Source organism: Ursus arctos, unplaced genomic scaffold, assembly GCF_023065955.2.
Source record: "Ursus arctos isolate Adak ecotype North America unplaced genomic scaffold, UrsArc2.0 scaffold_3, whole genome shotgun sequence".
NCBI classification, from domain to species: Eukaryota; Metazoa; Chordata; class Mammalia; order Carnivora; family Ursidae; genus Ursus; species Ursus arctos.
In genome coordinates, this window is record NW_026622985.1 from 59,892,193 (window position 1) to 59,916,834 (window position 24,642).

Below are 24,642 nucleotides of genomic sequence, written 5' to 3' on the forward strand. Positions count from 1 at the left end.
ATCTCTGCCTTTGTGGAGCTTATATAAGAAAAATGTTGAACTGACAATTACCCATATGTTAAAATTTCAGTTATGATCAGTTCTACGAAGATATATGGGGGTACCTATTCTAGTGGTGGTCCAGGAAGCCTTCCCAGGGGGAAGGGACATATAAGCAGAGGTTTAAAGGATGAGTAGGAGCTGGTGGAGCAAAGATTGTCCAGGATCTTGTAGACCTTGTGAAGGACCTGGATCTCTAAGTAAGTGTGGTAGGAAGGTAAATGAAGAAAATAAAGTTGGAAGAAGTCATTATCATATTTGAATTTTAAACATTTCTCTAGCTACCGTATAGTCCCACGTTACGTGATGCTACACATATTCTGCAGCTGTTGATGTACCAAATCTGCCTTTATGACATTCATTCATTCTGGAAATACTTATTTGGCCTGATAAATACTACATTCATGTTGTTCAAATTTTGGGTCAAGAGTCATTAGAGGATTGTGAAATCAACTAAGGGAATTGGCAGCAATATTGTAAACTATGAAATAATAAAGAATAGAAAGTAGAAATATCAGAGGGCGTCACACACAAATAAGTTAAGTATTATCTTTCCAAATTAATTTTGTCCTCTGAGTTAAAGCAAAAAATAATTGAGATCTGTGTTCTGAATATGAAATGATCCCACATGCTTCATATAGTGCCTGGCTCAATAAATAATTGGCTTTGATCATGGGTACAGTCCTTTATGTCACTAATATGCATGAGGTTTTAAAAAAAAATAACATCTGTTGGGTGGGCAGTTCTGCTTTGGGGTGGCTTGATGGATCTCTGCAGTTAGCTGGTAGCTCTGCTGGGTTTGGTTGGTCTAAAACGACCTCACTCATGTGCCTAGTGGGGCGGTGGAGATGACCTGACAACATGTTTCTCATCATTCAGCAAGCTTCTACAGGTCATTCACATAGTAGTGGTTGCAGTATTTTCAAGAGAAGCATGTGAAGGAGAAGCACTTTTCGAAGCTTTGCTTGCATCATATTTACTAATGTTTCATTGACCAAAGGAGGTCAAATTCAGATTTAAGGGTAGAGCTGCAAAGTCACATTGTAAAGAAATGGGCACACAAAGATGGAAAAAAAACCATACAGCTATTTTTGTGAACTATCATACTCATTAAGAGGAATTATGGCACCAGTTGTTGAAAATAAACTTTTCATGCCAGAAATGATAAATTACCTTAGGTTTCCCAGCAAATAGTATTCTTCACACTGTCCCATGCTGTCACTGAAATAGGTTGAATTTGGATATCAAGCTTTCAGAAAATTCTCCTGTCACAGGAAATATGTATTTTTTTAAAATTAAGCAGTTACATATCCTGTGAGTTGAAATATAAATGAGTAATTCAAGATAATTTTTTTCTTTTTTTTTTTTTTTTAAAGTAGGTTCCATGCCCAGCGCAGAGGCCAACATAGGACTTGAACTGAGATCAAGACCTGAGCTGAGATCAAGAGGCAGCTGCTTAACCAACTGAGCCATACAGGCACCCTCAAGGTAATTTTCACGTAATTATTTTCATACAGTATTTTATTAAAAACCTTTTATTCTAGGGGCAACGCTTTGCCTTTGAAAGCAAAGATGAAAAAAGTTTAAAAAACTGGCATTATTATTATGTTCAATTGTAAAGCTGAACATTTACATACCTATATAACAGGTAATCCACTCTATGGCATATGCTAAAGAGCGCTGGACGTGTGATCAGGAGCCATGTATAAAAAACCTCATGCCAGCACTATTTCTCCTAGGAAAAAATAAGCACCTGGAAATTGTTTAAATGCTCCACCGCCTCCACGATGTTGGTCTTCCGCCCCGTCTTCCTCTTCAAGGTGAATGTGTACTGGGCCAGCACCACCCCGGCCACCCGGGCTCACACACTGGTGCTCACTACTGCGGCCACCCTGGCCACCACCGCCTGGTTCATATACTGGGCCTGTTGCGCCTCGGGGCGGGAAAAGTAACCGCTCCCAGACACTGGGAAGCGCGAGCCCGCGGAGAAGCCCGGACGCTCCGCCCCTCCTGCACGAGCCCCGCCCCCGCGGGAAGCCCCGCCCTACGCGCTGACACGCAGGGCGGGAAGGCGTGGGAGGGGCGTGGCCTGCGTCCACAGCGGAGGCGGGAGGCTGGTGTTTCTCCGTGTCTACATCAGAGGAACCGTCAAAGACCGGAAAGGGAATGGTATTAATTATATCTGTGCTAATGAGGACTAGGGAGTGGTTCACTCCAGCTCCCTTCTTTAGAAATCTGATCCCAACCAGACCCAAGCAGAAAAAGTCTTCCGCCTTCCACCCGCCTCAGCCACTCTGGACTACAGCCCCCAGAAGGCATCGGAACTCAGCCATCTGACTTGCGCGGCGGTGTTCGTTGTAAAGTGCTATGACAACAGGGCGAAGATGGCTTGGAGTTAGGCGGGAGTGGGGAGTTGTCCCTTCCGCCGTTGCTGTCCTTTATCTGCTACATCCCACTGACTGCCTCCCTCACCATTTCCTCCTCTTTGTGAGAAGCAGGGCTTGCCGTTGTTCTGACCTGCCTGGTCTCTCCCGAGGGTTTGATGCCGTTTTCCCTGCGCGTCTCCGGGGTTGACACAGAAGGGATGCAGGTTTACTCCTTGTGGGTCTCACTCCAACTCTGTGGAGCTGGTGGTGCTCCCTGGTGAGGCACTTTCTTGCTCTCGTCGTTGCAGCGCGGGGACCCCGGCAGGCGTTCTTAAAGGGAAATCTGCGGAGAGTTGGAGGAAAGGTGGAGCAGGGACCCACCTGATTCGGCATAAGGTAAGAGTATGTCTGGAATTAAACATTGGGAGCGTGAATGCCCCTTCTGTGGTTTGTTTTGTGGGCAAGATTGATCCTCTGATGCCATGGAACGGTTTTGGGGGATATCGGATGATAGGTTTCTTGGGAAGGATGTTTGCATTAAAAATAAAACAAAACGCAACTAGGTGCACAAAGTGTTTGAAATCTTATGAACATTTTTAAGAAAGGGTGATAAGAATTTTTAAAGATTACGTTCAGGAATGTCACGTGATGCACAAGCATCCTCCTCCCATGACACTTCAACAGGTCTTGTGAGCAAGTGGTCAAAGCAATTCTCAGCCTATGACTGCGGTAGGATGCGTGCACTAATACCCTCTAATTCTTGCAATAGGATTATTGCTTCTCCTTCCCTCTCTGTATTGCAGACCACAGCAGTTTAGATGAATTGTGCTGATTTTTATCAGCATCTCCTTTCCCTAATTAAGTCCTACAGTTGACTTCAATTTCCTGGAGAAATTCATAGTAGTTTTTTTTTTTTCTTCTTTTTTTTTTGCCACCTCACTTTTACTTTCAACATGAAACGGTATCACACACATACACAACTTGAAGATGGTAGGGGGAAAACTATGGGTCTTAACTAAAGTTAGCCAGCATTTAGAGCAGCATTGATTTTCTAACTTGTTAGAAATATGTAAAGAGAATAATTGCTGAGTTTTTTTGTGTGAATAGACTAAATCCTTATTGAGAAGAATTAAAATAATTTTAATTCTGCAATAATTTTTTAATTAGAAGAATTAGAAATAAAAAATTGGAAATAATTTATAAGTTATTTGAGTTTAAGGAATTTTTAATTTTGTGTAATTGTGTGTAATTGCTCTTAAATTACAACCACACACTTATATTTATGGTACAGGTTCTTGATGGAGACATTTACTGAAGGGGAAAAAAATCCAGTATCAATAGTATACAGTAGTTGTTAATGTTTTACACCTTTTGATGTATGTAGCAAGTCTTATTTCTCAGAATAAAGACTTTCAAATATTTCTCAAAAATTATTGAAACACATGATGTTATTATAAAACATCCCTGTCGATTAACATTTCAGTGAAAGATTACTGTCATTTTTTTAAATGTCCCATTTAAATATTCAGTCCAGAGGTTCAGACTGGCATTGCTCATACATTCCACCACCACCACTTCTGTTACTACTACTAGGTTACTACTGACATTTATTGGACACTTATTGAGTACATCCTATGGTTAAGCAGTTAAATGTGTTAGGCCATTTTATCTTCCCACCCCCCAGAACAATTAGGAGATTAGAAGGTGAGGGACTTGCTTAAAGTCACACTGCTGAGGTGTGGAATGGAAAAGGGAACCCAGGTCTGTTTAACCCCCTTTCCTGTGCTCTTTTGTCTTCTGTGTCTTTTATTGAAAATTTCAATAGTGATTCCTTAAATATTGTCTTGAAAAGCATTATTCTTCTAATTCTACATATACTTGTCATTTTACTTGCCCTGCATGACCTGATTCCTACTTTCCAAAATTTGAGTCAGCACTGGCATGACCTGGAGAAAACAAAACTGCAAATATGAACAACAGTGTCAGCAGTTTAGCCTCCTAATTCCAGGATCTGCCTTCTAATCCACATATTCTCTCTCTCTCTCTTTTTTTTTTTTTTTTTTTAGAGAGGGAGAGAGAAGGGAAGGGACAGAGGGGGGTGGAGAGAGAGACAGAGAGAGAGAGAGAATTTTAAGCAGTTTCTCACCCAGTGTGGAACCAGACTCGGGGCTCAATCTCACAACCCTGAGGTCATGACCTAAGACCAACTTAAGATTGGATGCTTAACCGACTGAGCAACATAGGCGCCCCCACATTTTCTTTCCACAGGAATCTTGGGGTTATCTTTGTTGAAGCAATTCTTCTAGTCATCCTTCCATATTGTAGGACTAGGCCCATGGGGTGTTAAAACATCCATATCTTTTTTTTTTTTTTTTTTTTTAAAGATTTTATTTATTTATTTGACAGAGATAGAGACAGCCAGAGAGAGAGGGAACACAAGCAGGGGGAGTGGGAGAGGAAGAAGCAGGCTCATAGCAGAGGAGCCTGATGTGGGGCTCGATCCCGGAACGCCGGGATCACGCCCTGAGCCGAAGGCAGGCGCTTAACCACTATGCCACCCAGGCGCCCCTAAAACATCCATATCTTAAATGAAAACTAAATCTCAGTAAATTTTGATGTGGAAGATAATGTATGTAAGTACGTATTAAAAACAAGAAAATGTCAACTGTGGAAGAGTATTTCTGGAGTTTTGGGGATCAAGAGAGTATCTTCTATTTATTCTAACGAGGCATAAGAAATCACTCTTTTTTGGTTGTAGGTATGGATGTTTTAAAACTTTTGAATTATTGTTTTCTAGTCATCCTTTAAAAATTTAATTAGGTGGGGCACCTGGGTGGCTCAGTTGGTTAAGCATCTGCCTTCAGCTAAGGTCATGATCCCAGGGTCCTGGGATCCAGCCATATGTGGGGCTCCCTGCTCAGCAGACAGTCTGAGTCTCCCTCTGTTCCCACCTCTCCTGTTCAATCTCTCTCTCAAATAAATGAACAAAATCTTCAAAAAAAATTATTTAGGTGTATGAAATACTTTCTTGCAGTTTGAACTTGCAGTGATTACAATTAATATCAACAGAGTATATCTTTTTAGTCTTTGTGGGGTGGCTGCACTTTTTAGGGCTCTGGAGTAGACAGCCTGCTTTGGGATGCTACTTCTACTTACTAGTTGTGACCACTTGGCCAGGTTTCTTAACCTCTCTGTATTCAGAGATACCTGACTAATAGTACTTACCTTTTACTTTGTAGTTCTGTTTAGAAGATTAAAATAGAGTACTTGCACAGCACTTAGAACACTGCCTGGGATTAGTAAATGATTAGTAACTGTTAGCTATTATTTTCCTTTCTAGTGAAGGGAGATGCTAGCCATCGAAAACCTGATTTTTGGTTTTTGTTTTTCATTTACTTAAAAACAGAAAATCACTGAGGATCTGGAAGTCAACATTGAATGAATAGGGGTTAAAATGCAAATCCTTGTTTCTTATTTTTATTCAAGGCAGTTAACTAAACCAAATAAAAAATCAATTTATTCATATTTAATTTTTTGTTATTCAGTATTTGTTATTCAGTATTGTTTTTGTTTTTGTAACAGAAAATCCAGGTTTCACAGCTGAAAAATGCCCCTTGTTTCTCCTATATAATTTGTATAGTTGAATGTTATTTTTGTATATTCACAGATATGTGCAGCCATTACTTGCACTGCAGTCAATTTTAGAATATTTTTGTCACCTCAAAAAGATACCTTGCACTCCTACTCCTTATCTGTAACTCTCCTGTCCTTTCCTTCCCACTGGACTGAAGCAGCCACTAATTTACTTTCTGTCTACATGGATTTGCCTATTCTGTACATTTTATTTGTTTATTTATTTGTTTGCTTATTTATTTTTAGTTGAAGTAGTATTAACATGCAATATTTAGTTTGAGATGTATTCTATATGTTTTATATAAGTGGAATCATAAAATATGTTGTCTTTAGTGACTGGCTTCTTTCTCTTAGAATGTTTTCAAGGTTCATCCATAGCATATATCAGTACTTCTTTTTTTTACTGCTTAATGATATTCCATTTTATGAATATGTCAACATTGTATTTATATCCATCAGTTGATAGACATTTGGATCATTTCTACCTTTTGACTATTATGAATAATGCTACTATAAATGTTCATGTATAAGTTTTTATGTGGACATATGTTTTCATTTCTCTTGCAACCTTGGACTGAAATTGCTGGATCATATGATTACTCTATGTTTAATTGTTTGAGGAATTGCCAGATCACTTTCCAAAGTGATTGTGCCATTTTACATTCCCACCAGTAGTGTATGAGTGTGTTGATTTTTCCACATCTTTACCCATACTTGTTTCTGTCTGACTTTTTGAGTCTAGCCATCATAGTGGGTATCAAGTGGTATCTCATTGTAGTTTTGATTTGCATTTCCCTGTTGGCTAATGATGCTGAACATCTTTTCTTGTGTTTATCAGCCATTTTTATATCTGACTTGGAGAAATATATATTGAGATCCTTTGCCCATTTTTAAATTGGGTTTCTGTGTATTATTGAGTCATAAGAGTTCTTTGTATGTTACAGTTATGTGTCTTTTGTTTTTTTTAAAGGTTTTATTTATTTGAGAGAGAGAGCACAAGCTGGGGGAGAGGCAGAGGGTAGGGGAGAAGCAGGCTTCGACTGAGCAGGGAGCCTGACGGGTGGCTTGATCCCAGAACCCTGAGATCATGACCTGAGCCGAAGGCAGACGCTCAACCAACTGAGCCACCCAGGCACCCCCAGATATGTGTCTTTTATCAGAGATATGACTTGCAATATTTTCTCCCATTCTGTGGGTTATCTTTTTCACTTTCTTAGTGTTCTTTGAAGCAAAAGTTTTAAATTTTGGTGAAGTCCCTTTATTTTTTCTTTTGTTACTTATGCTTTTGGTGTCAAATTTAAGAATCTATCACAATCTAATATCATGAAGATTTACTTTTAAGTTTTATTCTAAGATTTTTAAGAGTTTTATAATTTTAGCTATGCATTAGCATACATAAAGGTCTTTGATCCATTTTGAGTTAGTTTTTTTTTTTTTTAAAGATTTTATTTATTTATTAGACAGAGATAGAGACAGCCAGCGAGAGAGGGAACACAAGCAGGGGGAGTGGGAGAGGAAGAAGCAGGCTCATAGCGGAAGAGCCTGATGTGGGGCTTGATCCCACAACGCCGGGATCACGCCCTGAGCTGAAGGCAGACGCTTAACCACTGTGCCACCCAGGCGCCCCAGTTTTTTTTTTTTTTTTTTAATAAGTTTTGAGGTAAGGGTCCAACTTCATTCTTTCTCATGTGGCTGTCTATCTCATGTGGCTGTCATGTGTCCTAGAACCATTTGTTGCAATTTCTCATTGAATGGTCTTAGCACCTTTGTTGAAAGTCAGTTTACCATAGGTGTATAAATTTATTCTCCATTCTTTTCCATTTATCTGTATGTCTATCCTTATGCCAGTACCATACTGTACTGAATACTATTGTTTTGTAGTTAGGTTTTAAAATGGGAAAATCCTCCAACTTTGTTCTTCTTTTTTAAGATTATTTTGGCTATTCTGAGTTGCTGGCAATTTTTTTTTTTAAAGATTTATTTAATTATTTGAGAGAGAGAGAGAGTGCGTGTGCATGTGCACATGCTGGGGGAGGGGTAGAAGGAGAGGGGGACAGAATCTCTAGCAGACTCCTGGCTGAGCACAGAGCACTGATGCAGGTCATGACCTTGAGATCATGACCTGAGCTGAAATCAAGAGTCGGATGCTTAACCAACTGAGCCACTCAGGTGCCCCGGTTTTGCTGGCAATTCTATATGAATTTCAGAATAAGCTTTCAATTTGTACGACGAAGCCATATGGGAATCTGATAAGGATTGCACTGAATCTGTAGATCAATTTGGGAAGTATTGCATCTTAATGTTATGGCTTCATGGACATAGGATGTTTTCCTGTTTATTTAGATCTTTCTTTTGGCTGTGTTTTATAGTTTTATAGTTCTATAGTTTTATAGTTTTCAGAGTATATGCTTTACACTTCCTTTGTTAAATTTATTCCTAGGTATTTTATTCTTTTGGATGCTATTGTAAATGCGGCTGTTTTTTAAGTTTCATTTCTTGGACTGTTCATTGCAAATGCATAGAAATGCAATTGGTTTTTGTATATTAATACTTTTGTATCCTTCAACCTTACTTCATTGTTTATTAGCACTAATAGTTTTTCACTGAATTTCTTAGGATTTTTTATACACCAGATCGTGTCATCTGTGAGTAAAGGTAGTTATACTTTGGGGCGCCTGGGTAGCTCAGTTGATTAAGCAGCTGCCTTCGGCTCAGGTCATGATCTCAGGGTCCTGAGATCGAGCCCCGCGTTGGGCTCCCTGCTCAGGGGGAGTCTGCTTCTTCCTCTCTCTGTACCTCTCTCCCCAACTTGTGCGAGCTCTCTCTCTCTCTCAAATAATTAAATAAATAAATAAATAAAATCTTAAAAAAAAAAAAGATAGTTATACTTCTTCCTTTCCAGTCTGGAAGCCATTTAATTCATTTTCTTACCTACTTGCCTAACCTAAAACTTCCAGTACAATGTCGAATAAAAGTGGTGAATATGGACATCCTACACTTGTGTCTGATCTTAAGGAAAGAGCATCTAGTCTCATTTATCATTAGGTATGATATAAGCCATGGGTTTTGCATAGATGTCCTTTATCAGTTTGAGAAAGTTCCCTTTTATTCCTAGTGTTTTAAGTGTTTTTATAATAGAAGAGTGTTAATTTTATTTTGTCAGATGCTTTTCCTGAGTTGTGATAAGGTGGTTTTTCATTTTTGTTTTATTGATATGGTGTAGTATTTTAACTTATTTTTGGGTGTTAAACTAACCTTGCATTCCTGGAGTTAAATCCCACTTGGTCATGGTGTCTAGTTCTTTTTATATACTTGCTTGATTTATTTTGCTAGTGTTTTGCTGAGGAGTTTGCATCCATATTTATTAGAAATACTGGTTTGTAGTTCTCTTGTGTTTGTTTAGTTTTGTTATCAATGTAACACTAGCCTTATAGAATGAGTTGGGAAGTATTCCCTCCTCTTTTATATTTGTGAAGATTTGGTATTAATTTTTTTGTGTTTGGTAGAATTCACCATCTGAGCCTGGTCTTTTTTTTTGTGGGTAGTTTTCTGATATAGATTTTCTTTTTCATCTTTAGTCAGCAACAGATAGCTGGAATCAAGATGAATAATGGTGATTTCCTGCTCCTCCAGGGAAGATCATTCTGTGACTGGGAGCTGTGGGGAGAGGGTGCCTCTGTTCTTGGCTGTATCAGTCTGGAGTGGAGGTTCTATCTTGTTTTGAGCTAGGAGTGAGGAGAGGAGTGAGTATTGGTTTTTAAAATACTACAGACTCTTAATTTTCTTACTGAGTTTTAGTAGATCTTTTATGTTTCTTTATTTTCTGTATACTCCTAGGACAATTTCTGGAAACTTTAAATGGTTGTTTTAAAAAATAATTTTCACCAGTTTTGCTGGGGAGTGGGTCCATGGAGCTTCTCACATGTCATTCTGAAAGTGAAATCCTCTGAAATTTTAAATTTTAAATTGTATAGTATAATGGTTATGGGAGACGTACTTATGTTATCAAAAGATTTGGTTGGAGTTCCATTAGATATCAAAGTACTCTAGTGTTTGTAAGACTGTTTAAGAGTAAGTTGAAAAGTTATTATATACAAGCTTATTAGGAACACACCTGCTGTATGGATAGAGAAATTTTTAAAAAATATTTTATTAATTTGAGAGAAAGACAGAGAGCATGAGTAGGGGGAGGGGCAGAGGAAGAGGGAGAAGTAGATTCCCCACTCTACTGACTCATGCTTTTTCATTTTTTTTTGATATTAAATTGCAGGCAGTGGCAGTCTAACAAGATAAGAAGCTAGAGACCAGGGAGAGGGTACGCAGAAGCAGGTTTCTGCCATTAACTGTGTGACTCAGGAGAATCATATAACTAACTTCTTTGGGCCTCTCTTACAGAATGAGAGATTATAACTGATTATTAGGTACCTTCCAGCTGTTAATGTTAAAGTCTCTTTTTCAGTTCTTGGAAAGGTAATTGGTGGCACAGATCCCAGGGAAAAGGAAGTGGGAAAGTAGAGCCATGCTATAAGGAAACATCTACTTTGGCTATCAGGTATCTGTTCAGCTGGTGCTTTTTATACATTAAGGTGCATGTGAATCACCTGGGCATATTGTTTGAGGTGGGCTGAGGTTTTGCATCATAAGCTCTTGGGTGATGCTGATGCTGGTCCATGGACTACACTTTGGGTAGGAATGGAGGGCTTTCAGCAGCTAATGAAGTGGGGGGTGACTGAGGAGAAACTGATAGAGCAGGAAAAACAGGAAGGAACTAAATATTGCCTATGTTATTTTGTCAGTAGGAATAGATCTTAAATTTTATGATTGAAGTCCTTGAAAAATTAGTGCTTGATGACATTTACATTTACAGACAATGTTGGAGAGTTAGTTTTTCATACTGGAGGGGTTTTTTCATTTTTGTTTTAGCAAGCTAAAAAAATTTGCTCATTAACATAGATTTTTGAGGCCATTTTCACATAATAGCTATTTTCACCTGATGCAGCCGTGTGTGTTTATACTCACTTTGATTTTTTTGTATATTCTTTAATAGCACTGATGGAAAAAACTCTTCTCTGTGACCTTACTTGGGTGTTTAATATGTTCTCTAGGCAGGTCCCATGAGGTTTTCTCTTCTGCCTAAATGAGGTGAAAGATACCCCTTTGGATGTCGAATAGATCTTTTCTTCCTATTTTCTCTCCTTGAGACTCCTTTTAAACTGGCTGATGCAGAATGTGTTCAAAGGATCTCATACTTTTTGGTTAGTCTTTTGATTTCTGTTTTTGTGTATGTCTCCAAATGGAGTTTTGACCCCAAGCTTTCATTCTTTATGACATATCAGCAGCATTTCATAGAGCTGGCCACTCTCTTTTTCTAGATACACTTTTTTATCCATTTCCTTCCAGATGGCACACTCCTGGTTTTCCTTTGGTACCATTGGATGCCCCTATTCGGTTTTCTTTTCTTTTCTTTTCCCTGGCCTCTGACCCCAGAGCCCAGTTTTTCCTACGTGGGAAGCTTATGTCTGATTTCCTCCAGAACTCCACCCCCCACCCCCATGCACCTTTTCCCTTTTTTGATTATACTTTTTATTCTTTCACTGTAATAAATCATAGCCATGATGATAACTGTATGATGAGTGCTGTGAGTTTTCCAAGTGAGTCTTTGGGTGGTATTGAATTTGGGTAATATTCTGCTGTGGGCTGCAAGAGAATGATATATCTTTATACTGGTAGTCTAATAGTATGGTGTATAACAACTTTCCATATATATCTGGAGTATATAATGAGAATATATAGCACTTATTAAGTACTGTTACTTCCCTCTCAAATAAAAAAAAATCTAATAAAAGTGTAATAAAGTGTTTATTACATTTTTTTGTATACTTGCTGCCAGGTTTGAAGTTTAGTCATCTGGCAATCTGTATGGTTATATAATGCCGTTAGGAATAACAAGTGATGCAGATGTTTTTCCGAAACTCTCCCACATATGTTAAAACTCATTATAAGCTTATTTACCTGCTATGTTTTTTTCCCTTCACTTCCATCAACACTTTGCCTTTATCTGACTGATTTCTTTTTTAGTGGAAAGAGAGGCCTTGGATGGAGTTTTCTTTTTTTCTTTTTTTCCTCTTGTTTGTTTCTTTAAACTTGTCATCTGAAATATTATACTCACATAGAAATTGTAAGAGTAATGATTTCCCAGTGGTAGCAGAACAATTACTAAACTACTAAATTGATGTTAGTGTAATACTATAACTAAACTATAAATCTTATTTAAAAAAAATCTTATGTAGATTTCACTAGGTTTTACATTACATACATTTTTCTTCTTGGAATATAGCTTGAAGAAATTAAAATTTATCCCATGAAACCACCACCAAACTCAGAGTACAGAACTTTTCCATCATCCCAAAGAAATTCCCTTTGACTAGCCCATTAAAGTCACCCCCCGCCTTAACCCTGGTAATCACTGATCTGTTTCCCATCAGTTTAATTTTTTCATTTTGAAAATGTTATAGAAATGGAATTATTTAATATGTGATCTTTTGGGGTTGGGCTTTTTTTTTTTTTTCACTCAGCATAATGCCCTTGAGATCCATCCATGTTGTTTTTATTTCATTAAAAAAAATTCCTGAGTTTTATTCTATGGTAAGGATTTACCATAGTTTGCTTATTCACATTTTGAAGGATATTTGTTTCTTTTCTTCAATGTAGGTTAAAAAAAAATCATAAAAAGGGTAAAAACCATAGCAATGGCTAACATTTATTGAGTGCTTAAATGTGGCAAGTATTGTGCTAATAATACCATGTTCCTTTTTTTCAAACTAAAAGTTTTGATTTTTGACTTTGAATTGTGATAAAATATACGTAGCATAAAATTACCATCTTAACCATTTTTAAGTGTACAGTTCAGTAGTGTTAGGTACATTCACATTTTTGTGCAACCAGTCTCCAGAACTCTTCACCTTACAAAACGAATCTCTGTACCCATTAAACAAAAGCTCCCCACTTCTTCCTTACCCCAAACCTGGCAACCACCATTCTACTCTCTATGAATTTGGCTACTCTAGATAACTCATGTAAGTGAAATCATGGCGTATTTGTCTTTGTGACTGGTTTATTTCATTTAACATAATGTTCTCAAGGTTCATCCATGTTGTTGCATGTGTCAGAGTTTCCTTCCTTTTTAAGACTGATAATATTCCATTGTATGTATATACCACATTTTATTTATCCAGTCATTCATTGATGGACACTTGGGTTGCCTCTACGTTTTAGATATTGTGAATAATGCTGCTATGAACATGGGAGTATAAATATCTCTTTGAATTCTTGTTTTCATTTCCCTTGACTATATACCCAGAAGTGGAATGGGTGGGTCATATGGTAATTTACATTTTTATATTTTTATTTATTTATTTGTTTTTATTTTTTATTTTATTTTATGTTTTTAGAGGGGGAGAGAATGGGGGAGAGAGGCAGAAGGGAGAAAGAGAGAGAATCTTAAGCAGGCTTCATGCCCAGCATGGAGCTCAACATGGGGCTTGATCTCACATCCCTGAGGTCATGATCTGAGCTGAAATCAACGGTTGAATGCTTAACTGACTGAGCCACCCAGGAGCCCGGTTATTTATATTTTTAATTTTTTGAGGAACCATGTACAGTTTCCATAGTGGTTGCTCTCTTTTAGATTTTCACCAACGGTGCACAAGGGTTCCAATTACATCACATCCTTGCCAACACTTGTTATTTTCTGGGTTTTTTTATTTGTTTTTTGTTTTTTTGTAGTAGCTGTCCTACTGGGTGTGAGGTGGTATTTCGTTATACTTGTGATTTGCATTTCCCTAATATTTAGTGAGGTTGAACATTGTTTCACATGCTTTTTGGACATTTGTATATCTTCTTTGGTGAAATGTCTGTTCAAGTCCTTTACCCATTAAAACTTTTTTTTGTTGACATATATGAGTTCTTTATGTATTCTGTATATTAACCCTTTATTAGATATGTAATTTGCAGATATTTTCTTCCATTCCTTATGTTGCCTCTCCTGCATTCTTATTTATTCCTCACAACGTCATTTTTTATTTTATTGATGAAGAAGCTGACTTTTATTAACCCTCCACTGATTTCATGGTTTGTATGGAACATGGATTCAAATTCACACTGACCTCCTCCACAGTCTGCACTTTTCACCACCACATGATTCTTAGCTAATTTCTTGGCCAACTAAATGAAAGCAAGTGGTCTTGCTTCTGTGATTAGCCTATATGGAAGGCCTACTTTAAGAAGCAGATTGATTTACATTTTTTTAAATGTATAGTTGATCCTCATTATTTGCAGATTCCCTATTTGTGAGTTTACCTATTTGCTAAAATTTATTTATAATACCAAAATCAATACTCATGGAGCTTTTGGGTCATTCATAGTCATGCACAGAGTGGCAAAAAATTTGAGTCACTTGACACACATATTCCCAGCAGTTATCAATCACAGTAACTGCCTCCTCGTTTCAGCTCTTATACTGTATACAGGTATCCTTTTCATGGTCTACTTAGTGCCATGTTTTCCACATCTCTGTGGTTTGGGTTTATTTATTTGTTTTTTAAAAATTTTTTTTGCTTAAAAAGATCCCCAAATGTAATGGTGAAGGGCTGTCTAATGTTCCTAAGTGTGAGAAGGTTGTTGTGTACCTTACCTCATAGAGAAAATATATGTATCAGAAAAGCTTCTTTCAAGTATGAGTTATCATGTTATTGACTGTTGAGTTGAATGTTCATGAATCAACAGTATATTAAATAAAGTATCTTTAAACAGAGACGCACAAAAAACAAAGTTATGTATTGATTGGTTCATGAAAATCTTGTGACTAGAGGCCCAGAGGAGCCTTTCTATTTTCCCTGGGAGCAGTAGTTCAGTATTTGCTAAGTCAGTGTTTGTTGCAACCTTACAGAATGGAATGTCTTTGAATAAGGAAAATTGACTGCATTTCCTAACAATTCTTTAAATAAGTGTAGCATGAAGGAAAGGCTCATTTATGTTGGATAAATGAACTTTCATAGAATTCCAGGGTGTGTGATGTTTGTGTTGTAATTCAAGAGGTCCAATGGGCTTTCACATTTACCATATCAGTAACTCGATGGTAGATGTGGCTGGTAGATCCTCATTCTAGATGAGGAATCAAAGCAGAGGGGGATTTTATGGGTTGCCTGTTTAGTGATATAGTGGTTTAATGCATCTACACTCAGTTTTCCTGGTTCTTTTTTGGTGTGATTTCCCTCTTTTATTTTGCCTTTCTACAATTAGAATGGGGAAAGTGTGTGAATGCTTTTTGAGTACCTGTAATGTACCAGTTCCAGTGTTAGTCATTTGATCTCATTTGCTCTTCTCAGCAATTCATTGTGACAAGAGATGCTACGGTCTTTCCAGTGACTAAAATGAAGGAAAATTAGGTATTTTGCTAAGGAATTATGTACTAATTAGTGCTGTTAGAATTTGAATCTTGATCTTCCAAAGAATATTTTTTTTGGTACTTTGTGTCATTCTCTACCAAATGTTCCAGAAGAGAGAATTGGCCCAACATTTATGTATAAAATTTTTCAAACTGACTCTCCAGTGGCCTTGCAAAATATCTGATTGTTTTTCTAGCTGTTTGGATTTGTGGTTTCACATATTTCTGCAAAATATAAAAAATTAAAGTTAAATTCAGAAATGTTTTTCTTAACATTGTCCAAGTTTAATTTGCTATGCTTTAAGAGATAATTAATTCATAATTCATGGTGTGAAGTAGATTTTTACTATAAATAAATGCTTTCTTTTTATAGTGAACGAAAATGTCTTTATTTAAAGCCCGTGACTGGTGGTCTACTGTTCTGGGAGAAAAAGAAGAATTTGATCAAGGCTGTTTGTGTTTGGCTGATGTTGACAATACTGGAAATGGACAAGGTAAGCAACTTATGACCATGCATCTTGGAGCAAAGCTTTACAGACATAAAATAAAATGACCTCATTTTTCAAAGTATACTTATAGAACTTAAGTGAATGTCATAATTATGCCCTAATTTTGAAGGTGCTTTTCCTCATAATATTTAGGTAGCAGGATCATAAGTATAGTTCTTACTTCTGTTTTGCTCTTTGTGTTTTTCTCGTTTGTATTGATTCTGTCATATGATTTGGAACTGGGAAAATATTACAAGGCAACATTTAATTTGTTTTCATTTGTTGCAAAATTTGTTTTCATTTTTTTTCTAAAATTAGGTAGAGCTACTAAAATATTTTTAATTTTGAGGTTTTGTTTTAGAAATTATTTTCAAGGAAATTTTTATTTTTAAAAAATTTTGAATCTGAAAGTCATTCATACCAGAATAGAAAAAATGATTCTAGCTCTATTTGTTGGTAGAAAACAATTATTAAATTACTACTTTCATTTTCATATTATGATACTGGAAACAGCATTCTGTCTTATTTTTATATTATTTGCTTCTCTTTGCATCTTCATATTTTTTGAAGTGGTCTCTAAAACATTGTAATTCTGTATCATTGCTATTTGAAACTTGTATTTGGTTTTAGTGATTTATAATCATGAGCTTTTTCTTTTCTTTTTTGTAATCCGGATAGTCTTTGGCCTCTTAAAAAGGAAACTTATAATCATTCTTTCATTCAGTATGTACAAATATTATCTCCTTACCTTTGCTTTATTTTATTTCTCTTGCATGTAACAAAAACAGTAGAATCTTGGGGGTAAGGTGAAAGGAGAAAATTATATTGGCAACGAAGAATGGGAGGTACTAAGCTGTACTGAGCATCTAAATTTTTTCTAAGGAAAATCTGGGCCCTGCCCTTCCACTGATAGGAGATGGGAAGGTTCTTCTACTCAGGGTGTCCTGAGAGATTCCTCAAAGATTATCAACCTTGTCTCCTGCCTGTTTGTTAAAACTTATGATTCCCTTATTATTTGGCAATACAGAATACTCAGGCTACAAAAATATATGCCAAAGAGAACAATTTCAAACTCATTTATTTCCAAGCTATCTAAAGGTCAGCTTGGTTGGAAACTATCCTGATTGATTGTCTGAATAGCTTACTGTTCACTCATCACTTCTGTTAGAGCTCTTCACTGGTATGCCAGTGCTGGGTTACCAGTTACCAGTTTGCTTCCTCCCAATTTGTGGCCAGCTGTGAGAAGCTTCCTCTATTTTCCCAAAGATACTATGCAAAAATCATTTCATGTGTGTGTCCCATATAGAAAAAAAATCGTCTATCATTTCTTGAAGCTTGGACCACCAGTATTCTGGTGATTGTTTTGTATGAAGATTTCCTACCTCAGATATTAGCTCCTGTAAGGTCATATTTCCCGGAGGTAGGTGGATTGGAAGGGTGGGCTTAGGTGTCTGCATTTTTGACAAGCTTCAAAGTTGAATGGTGACACATTACAGTTTAAGAATAATTCTCATTGCTCTTATAGAATGGAAGGTAAATGGGAGCAGTTTGGGACGTGCTCTGTTTGAGATAGGAATGTCTAGCAGGCAGAATAGAGATAGCAATTTTTAAAATTTTTTATTAAAAATATTTTTTTTAGAGAGAGAGTGCACATGGAATGGGGAGTGGGGGAAGGGGGGAGAGGGAGAGAAAGAATCTTAAGCAGGCTTCATGCCTAACACAACCCGATGCAGGGCTCTATTTCATGACCCTGAGGTCTTGACCTGAGTCAAAATCAAGTGTCAGATGCTTAACCACTGACCCGCCCAGGTGCCCCAGTGGTAGTGATTTTGAAGTGAGCTGCATACTGGTTGTATTTGAAGCCCTGAGAATGTGTGAAAATGTGCAGGGAAAGAAGGTGGAATAAGATGGAAAGAATCTTAGGACCATAACCTGAAGAATACAAGCATTAATAAGGGGGGGAGGTTTGGGAAGGGTCGTCAGTGATAGATTCTGAGAAGGGCGTGCAAAGAGACAGGAGAACTAGTTGGGGTGGTACCTGGGAGGCAAGGTTTAGTGACATGAAGACTGAAGTTTCCATTCCATTTAGCAACAAGTGGTTCATTAGTGTTCTCCATGAGAGTGGATGAGTGGGCACAATGGTAACAAAATCTAGATTTGCAGTGAATGAAGGAGTGGGAGGTGGGGAAGACTGAGTGTTTATGGCCCTTTAAAGAAACTCCCTGCAAAGGGAAGAGGGGAGGATGATGACTGGGGGCAATGTAGGATAAACAGAAGTGGGAAAAATTCAGTGTATAGCATAGAGGATATATGAAAGGAGGGTTGGGGCGTCTGACTGGTTGTTGTAGCATGTGACTGTTGATCCCAGCATTGTAGGTTGGAGCCCCATGTTTGGTGTAGAAATTATTTAAAAATTAAATCTTAAAAAAAAATAGAGCAGGGATCCAGAGAAGACAGAGATGGGATCAGGTGTGCAGATAGAAGAACTTTTTTTTCACTGTGACCGAAGGCAAGAGCATACGAATGGATACAGATGAAGAGAAATTTGCAGGTCAGTTTGGGAAGTTGAGAAAATAATGACCCCTACTTCCTTTGGAGTGATCAGGGAGTGGAAAGATGGTACTAGGCATCTTGAAATTGTTTTAGGTAAAGCCAACCTGATACATGGACGGATTCCTTGCTAATCTTGAGATCCCAGTTGAAATTAGACACCATGCATTTAAAGTGGCACTTACTTTCCTGTTCTTCTCAATTCAAGATTCAGATACATGGGAGAGATAGTAAGAAGGGGGGTGAGCGGGAGAGCCTGAGTGGTCCAGTTTAGATTCCATGCCAGCCTGTGGCCTGGAGGAGAGTTTACTACAAGAATCCTAAGTGGAAAACACATAAAGGTGACTGAAAAATAGCTACTACGTTGATATTTTAGCTTTGCAGCATTTATGCCTCACATGGGGCACTGTCCCTTGTGCAAGTGCACAAGCACGTGTTCTTACCAACCTGCAGTGGGAACGAACCGTGCGCACCTACTGCTTCAGAGGCACTTTCAGGGAGCCCTGGCTCTGCAAGTCCAGGATCTTTGGGTGATAGCCCTTTCCCTTGTCATTTAGTCAAGATCATGTTCCAATATTCTGCTGCTTCTAGACTAAACAGTATGTACAATCTGTGTCCAAACTTATATATAATAGTTGAGGAAGAGAAGGAAAAATTTTAAAATTAAGATGGAGGAGTAGAAAAAATTATATGGTAACTTAAAGAAGTCATATTGTGGGGGATACCTTCTGTTTTGTATCTGGTTACTGGGCTGTGTAACTATGCTGCCTTTTTTTTTTTTTTTTCCACTTTGACTACCTCTTGGTCTTGAGTAAGATGGAGGGACCAGAGAATTGGTCTGGGCCTGTATTCCTGAGGGATCTAGAATGTTAATGCTTGCCTAAAGAAGACTGTACTAGTTTCATTTATTACTGATCCAGACAGTATGGGAGAGAGTCCTTGGAGATCCCTGGGTTTCACTCATATTTCTTTCAGCCTCATTTGGCTCTTATGAGATGATGATGAGGTAGTCCTGGTTCCTGTAGATTGGATTGTGGCAGTACATTGAAAGATATATGCCTATTCCTGTTCAGTGAAAGCAAACTGTTTCTGTATGTATGTATGTATGTATGTATGTATGTATTTAAGTAGGCTCCATGCCCAGCATGGACCCCAACACAAGGCTTGAACTCACAACCCAGAAATCAAGACCTGAGCTGAAACCAAGAGTTGGACGCTTAACCAGCTGACCACCCAGGCACCCCTACCCGTGGTATTGATTTTGATTTTCTCCTTGATGGGGAGATAGAGTTCATTGGCTTCCATATAGGCCTCCCCATTTACTATCCTTTATGTACATGTTAGGGAACCAAAAGGATGTTCTGTTTTCTGTGAAAATACATTTCCTTTAAACTCTCAGAAACTGGGTGAGAAATCATAGGCTGGCTTTGCTCTCCCACTGGGTGAACTAAGTTAAAAAATTCATTTATTACTGAGTCTCCATAATTAGCAACAATAGTATATTATTAGGCTTCCAGAATTAGTAGTAACTCAGAGCCAATATTCAGTATTCTCACAAAGTTTGGGTATTTCCCTTTCCTCAGTGCACCTAGATAAATGTCCTGTAGGGAAGTATCTGAGGAAAATTTGTATTAGGCATGTGTGGTATTACAGCAACATCTGTATACTATATTGTTTTTATTCAAGGGACTCTGAGTCTGTAAATTGACTTCAGTGTGGAAATGGGTGAAATGCCATGACTGTATATATGATGGCTTGAGTTAGTCTTCTTTTTCAGAAACCGGGAATATTTTTGGTTATAGATTTCAAAAAAGGCTTGAGTTTGATAAACACATTATAGGACCTTCTTACAATTGAATACTACTCTAACAACAACAACAAAAAAATGAACCACCAGGAAAAACAGGGTCTTAATGAGTTGCCTTTTCATTTCATTCCTGGGACTCTCATTAATCATAGCTTAAAATCTGTGAGAATTAGACTGCTACCTGAGATCGGGTTACTATAAAAGTCCTGCTATTTTAATACTCGTACATACACATTTTGATTCTAGGGGTTAAGTTGTCACCATGTGGACTTTGCCATCCTGGCTTCCTCTTATCTCTGAAGAAAGGGCTGTGTTGAAGTTGAATCTTGGTTATTTAGTGAGTGAAATAGGGATTAGAGCATGGCGGCATACATTGGAAGCTCAGTGGGGAGTGTTTTAGAAAAGTTTGGAGATTTAGGTATATCCGAACCTTCTAGACTTTGCCAGTAACCTCATTACGTAACATTGTAATCCCATTCTTTGTGATGAATGTCTTTACTTTTATGCAAGAAACCTGGAGAGACTGTGCACTCATTTGTTACTGTAATTTAAAACCTACAGAATCAGTCCCTGAATTAGATTTTTATTGGTTAAGCCTCACCGATATAAGAAGAAAGACATTCTTTCTGCAGAGTCCCAAGGACGCTGAGTTTTCTTCTTTTCCCTTAAATGGGAATTTTGAGGTTTAAACTTATCATTCTCTTATTTTAAATTGTCCAGTGCTCTTAGAAAAGCCATCTTACGTATGGTTTGACGTTCCTCCTTCCTGTTCAGTTAGTCTAGGGCAGCAGCTATCCAGTCCACCAGAGTGTCACCTGCAATGGGCACAGCGTCCCAGATGCCTGGAGGTGTTAACATGATTGACCATTCTGTCATTGTGTACAATGTTATTTAACCCTGCCTGGAGTCTTACCGCTTTGTGTCCCAACTCACCTCAAGAACCAATTTCCAAGTGTTCCTGCAGGAATTGGTACCTGCAGTTTATTCTCTGCTGCCAATTTCTTTCTGAAAAATTTTTTTTGTCACAAGGTATAGGAAACAACTATGATAAATATAAATAAAAGAGGGATTGGAGTAAGAGTGACATAGATCTCCCAAATGCAGGAAGAGTTGAATTGGCCAAACTTTAGTGGGGGATGGGAACAGCATGGCTCTAGAGACTGTGTAGAACTCCTGGGGGCTGCTGTCAGATCATCTAGCCCCAGATTCCTGGTGTCTCTATTCAGGATTGAAATTCCCAGGATAGTACCTCTCTCATATGGTTATTATGAGGATTTAATGGGTTGATGCATAAAAGTTACATAGACCATTGCTTGGCACGCAATAAGCTCTCAGTAAATAAGTATGTAGAACTCCTACTTTAAAGTAGATGGAAAAAAGTTAATATTCTATACTAATACAGCAATTTCAAAACTGACACCTAAAGTATTAGTTTCCTAGGGCTGCCATACAAAGTACCACAAACTGAGTGGCTTAAAGCAACAGAAATTTATTCTCTGACAGTTTTTAGAGGCTAGAAATCCAAAATCAAGGTGTTGGCAGGACCATCCTGCCCCTGAAGCCTCTAGGATTCCTCTGTGCCTCTTCCAGCTTCTGGTAGTCCCAGGCATTCTTTGGCTTGTGAATGTATCACTCTAATCACTGTCTCCATTGCCACATGATCATCTTCTCCTTGAATGTCTTCACGTGGCATTCTCCTCCCTCCGGCCCCCCCAACCCCTGTACTTACCTTCTTTTTATTTTTTAAAGATTTTATTTATTTATTTGAGAGAGAGCACGCATGTGCAGAGAGGAGGGGCAGAGGGAAATGGAGAGTCTCAAGCAGACTCTGTACTGAGCGTGGAGCCCGACTGGGAGCTCGATTCCGTCACTCTGAGATGAGCCGAAACCAAGAGTTGAACATTCAACTGACTGCACCACCCAGGCGTGCCCGCCCGCCCCCCCCCCCGCTTTCTCTTCTTATAAGAGAGTTTTATCGCACACCTAATTGAGTGTGACCTCGTCTTAACTTGATTACATCTGTGAAGGCCCTATTTCCAAATAAAATCACAGGTACTGGGGGTTAGGATTTCAACATACCTTTTTTTGGCAGGGGGACACAATTCAACCCACAAGACCTGTCTTACCATTTCCCCCTCTTGTGTCCAAGTACAGACATTGTTCATCAGAGCATTCTATCTAGTGAAGGCTCAGAATTTGTTTTATTTTTTTTATTTTTATTTTTTTATTTTTTTAAAGATTTTATTTATTTATGTGACAGAGAGACAGCCAGCGAGAGAGGGAACACAGCAGGGGAGAGGGAGAGGAAGAAGCAGGCTCCCAGCCGAGGAGCCCGATGTGGGACTCGATCCTGAAACGCCAGGATCACGCCCTGAGCTGAAGGCAGACGCTTAACGACTGCGCTACCCAGGCGCCCCAGAATTCGTTTTAATACAATGATTTTGACAGCTGTAGAGTTGACACTCTATGATGAAATCAGTGTACAACCTTATACGAGTCTTTTGTAAAAGGACTTGCTTTGACTGAGTTAAATTATAACTACTGACATCAAAGCAGGGCTGAGGAAAAACACATAACATGTTAGTATGCTTGAATATTGGTGATATAAAAAAAAGTTGTTTTTGAAAAGCTATGTTATTAAAATGAGTTCATTTTAATTATTTCATCTGCTGGCATATCAGCCTTTGTATATGAAGCAAGACTTGATTGTTTTAATTTTTAAAATTTTTCTTTTAGACATTAGAAAGTTTATTTCCAAAGAAATTTTGTTGCTAATGTTTGTTTCTTCTTATATCTTTTAAAAACATCTCTCTACAGATAAAATAATTGTGGGTAGCTTTATGGGATACCTAAGAATCTTTAATCCCCATCCTGTAAAAACAGGAGATGGAGCTCAAGCTGAAGATTTGCTTCTAGAAGTGCATCTACGAGATCCAATATTGCAAGTGGAAGTAGGGAAATTTGTTTCGTAAGTACAGCTCATTAATTCTGACATTTTATCTTAATTGGAGTATGTCATTCCCTGACTGTGTCAGTTTTGTGGATTCTTAAATGAAAAAAAGGATTATCCATGAGTTAAATGTATTTTCTGGATACTGTTACTTGAGTGTACCTCATGTACTGAACATTTTTTTTATACGGAAACCTGCACAAAGAGAATAACTTAGGACTTTTTTTTTTTAAATAGTAATAGACCTAACATGCCTGACATATCAGAAGTTTAAAGGAAAAGAGATAAGCTTTTGAAAGTAAATAAAGAAATAGAAAGTATTCACTTATTTAAAGCACTAATTGTCCAGGTTATATAAATATCTGTTTAAATAATTAGACAAAGTAGCAGTTATGGTATTTGACACATAACTTTGAAGGTTTAAAATGAATTATTGCACTTATTTGGTGTCGAAAGGTCCTTAGTTTCTTGAAAGAAGCCAGCTCAGTCCACAAAGTAAGTCTTACTCTTGCAAGAGCTTTGTTTCAAAGTACTTTATTTTTAATCCTAATTGATTTTAGGAAGCTGTTTATTAGTTTGCAGTTTGTGTAGTATGTCTGCTTTTTACTTCCCAATGATACTGCTGATTTTATCTTATTGTCATATATGAGTTTTCTTAAGATTGAGCCTGTATTTCTTAATCATTTATAAAAGTATGTATTGTGAAAATTTATAGAGATAGAGGTGGTCTTGTTATCCCTTACTTTTTTTTTTTTTTTCTTTTTCTTTTTCTTTTAAAGCTTCCTTTGCCTTCCTAAGTCTGGGAGTGCCCTGAGCTCTGGATTTTGACTACTGCAATTGCTCGTCATAATTTACTGGCTCCAATTTCCACTTATTCAGGGCCTTGACTCTTGCTAGAAAAACCTGAACAATTCTTTTTTTTTTTTTTTTTTAAGATTTTATTTATTTATTCGACAGAGATAGAGACAGCCAGAGAGAGAGGGAACACAAGCAGGGGGAGTGGGAGAGGAAGAAGCAGGCTCATAGCCGAGGAGCCCGATGTGGGGCTCGATCCCATAATGCCGGGATCACGCCCTGAGCCGAAGGCAGACGCTTAACCGCTGTGCTACCCAGGTGCCCCTGAACAACAATTCTTGAACATTAACCCCCTTCTAGTGATGTTTCATTCTGATGGGGAGGTGCTTCATGAAGGTGCTGTAGGCAGGGCACGAGATAGGACTTTTAAGCACTGTGATAGGCTGGATCAGAGAGATTTTGTGTCTGATGTGGTTGGTAAATATCTACTCCATCTAAAAGTAGATGATGATTAAGTGCCTGTTGTATACCTAGCATATATTAGGCATGATAGATTTATAAAATAAGGA

At 37.9% G+C, this 24,642-nt stretch overlaps 1 protein-coding gene across 4 annotated transcripts in view; it reads left to right on the forward strand.

Moving 5' to 3' along the window:
• The first annotated feature begins 2,114 nt into the window (after positions 1-2,114).
• The window catches only part of BBS9 (Bardet-Biedl syndrome 9), a 416,531-nt gene continuing 394,003 nt past the window's right edge, over positions 2,115-24,642 (forward strand). Inside the window, exons 1-3 of one of the 4 annotated variants that reach the window (XM_026509007.4) lie at positions 2,115-2,801; positions 15,857-15,977; positions 23,146-23,296. In XM_026509007.4, coding sequence (XP_026364792.2) covers positions 15,866-15,977; positions 23,146-23,296 — 263 coding nt within the window. In that variant the 5' untranslated portion in view covers positions 2,115-2,801; positions 15,857-15,865. The remainder of the gene's footprint in view (positions 2,802-15,856; positions 15,978-23,145; positions 23,297-24,642) is intronic. The other 3 variants (XM_026509016.4, XM_026509017.4, XM_057304305.1) reach the window with 3 other exon arrangements.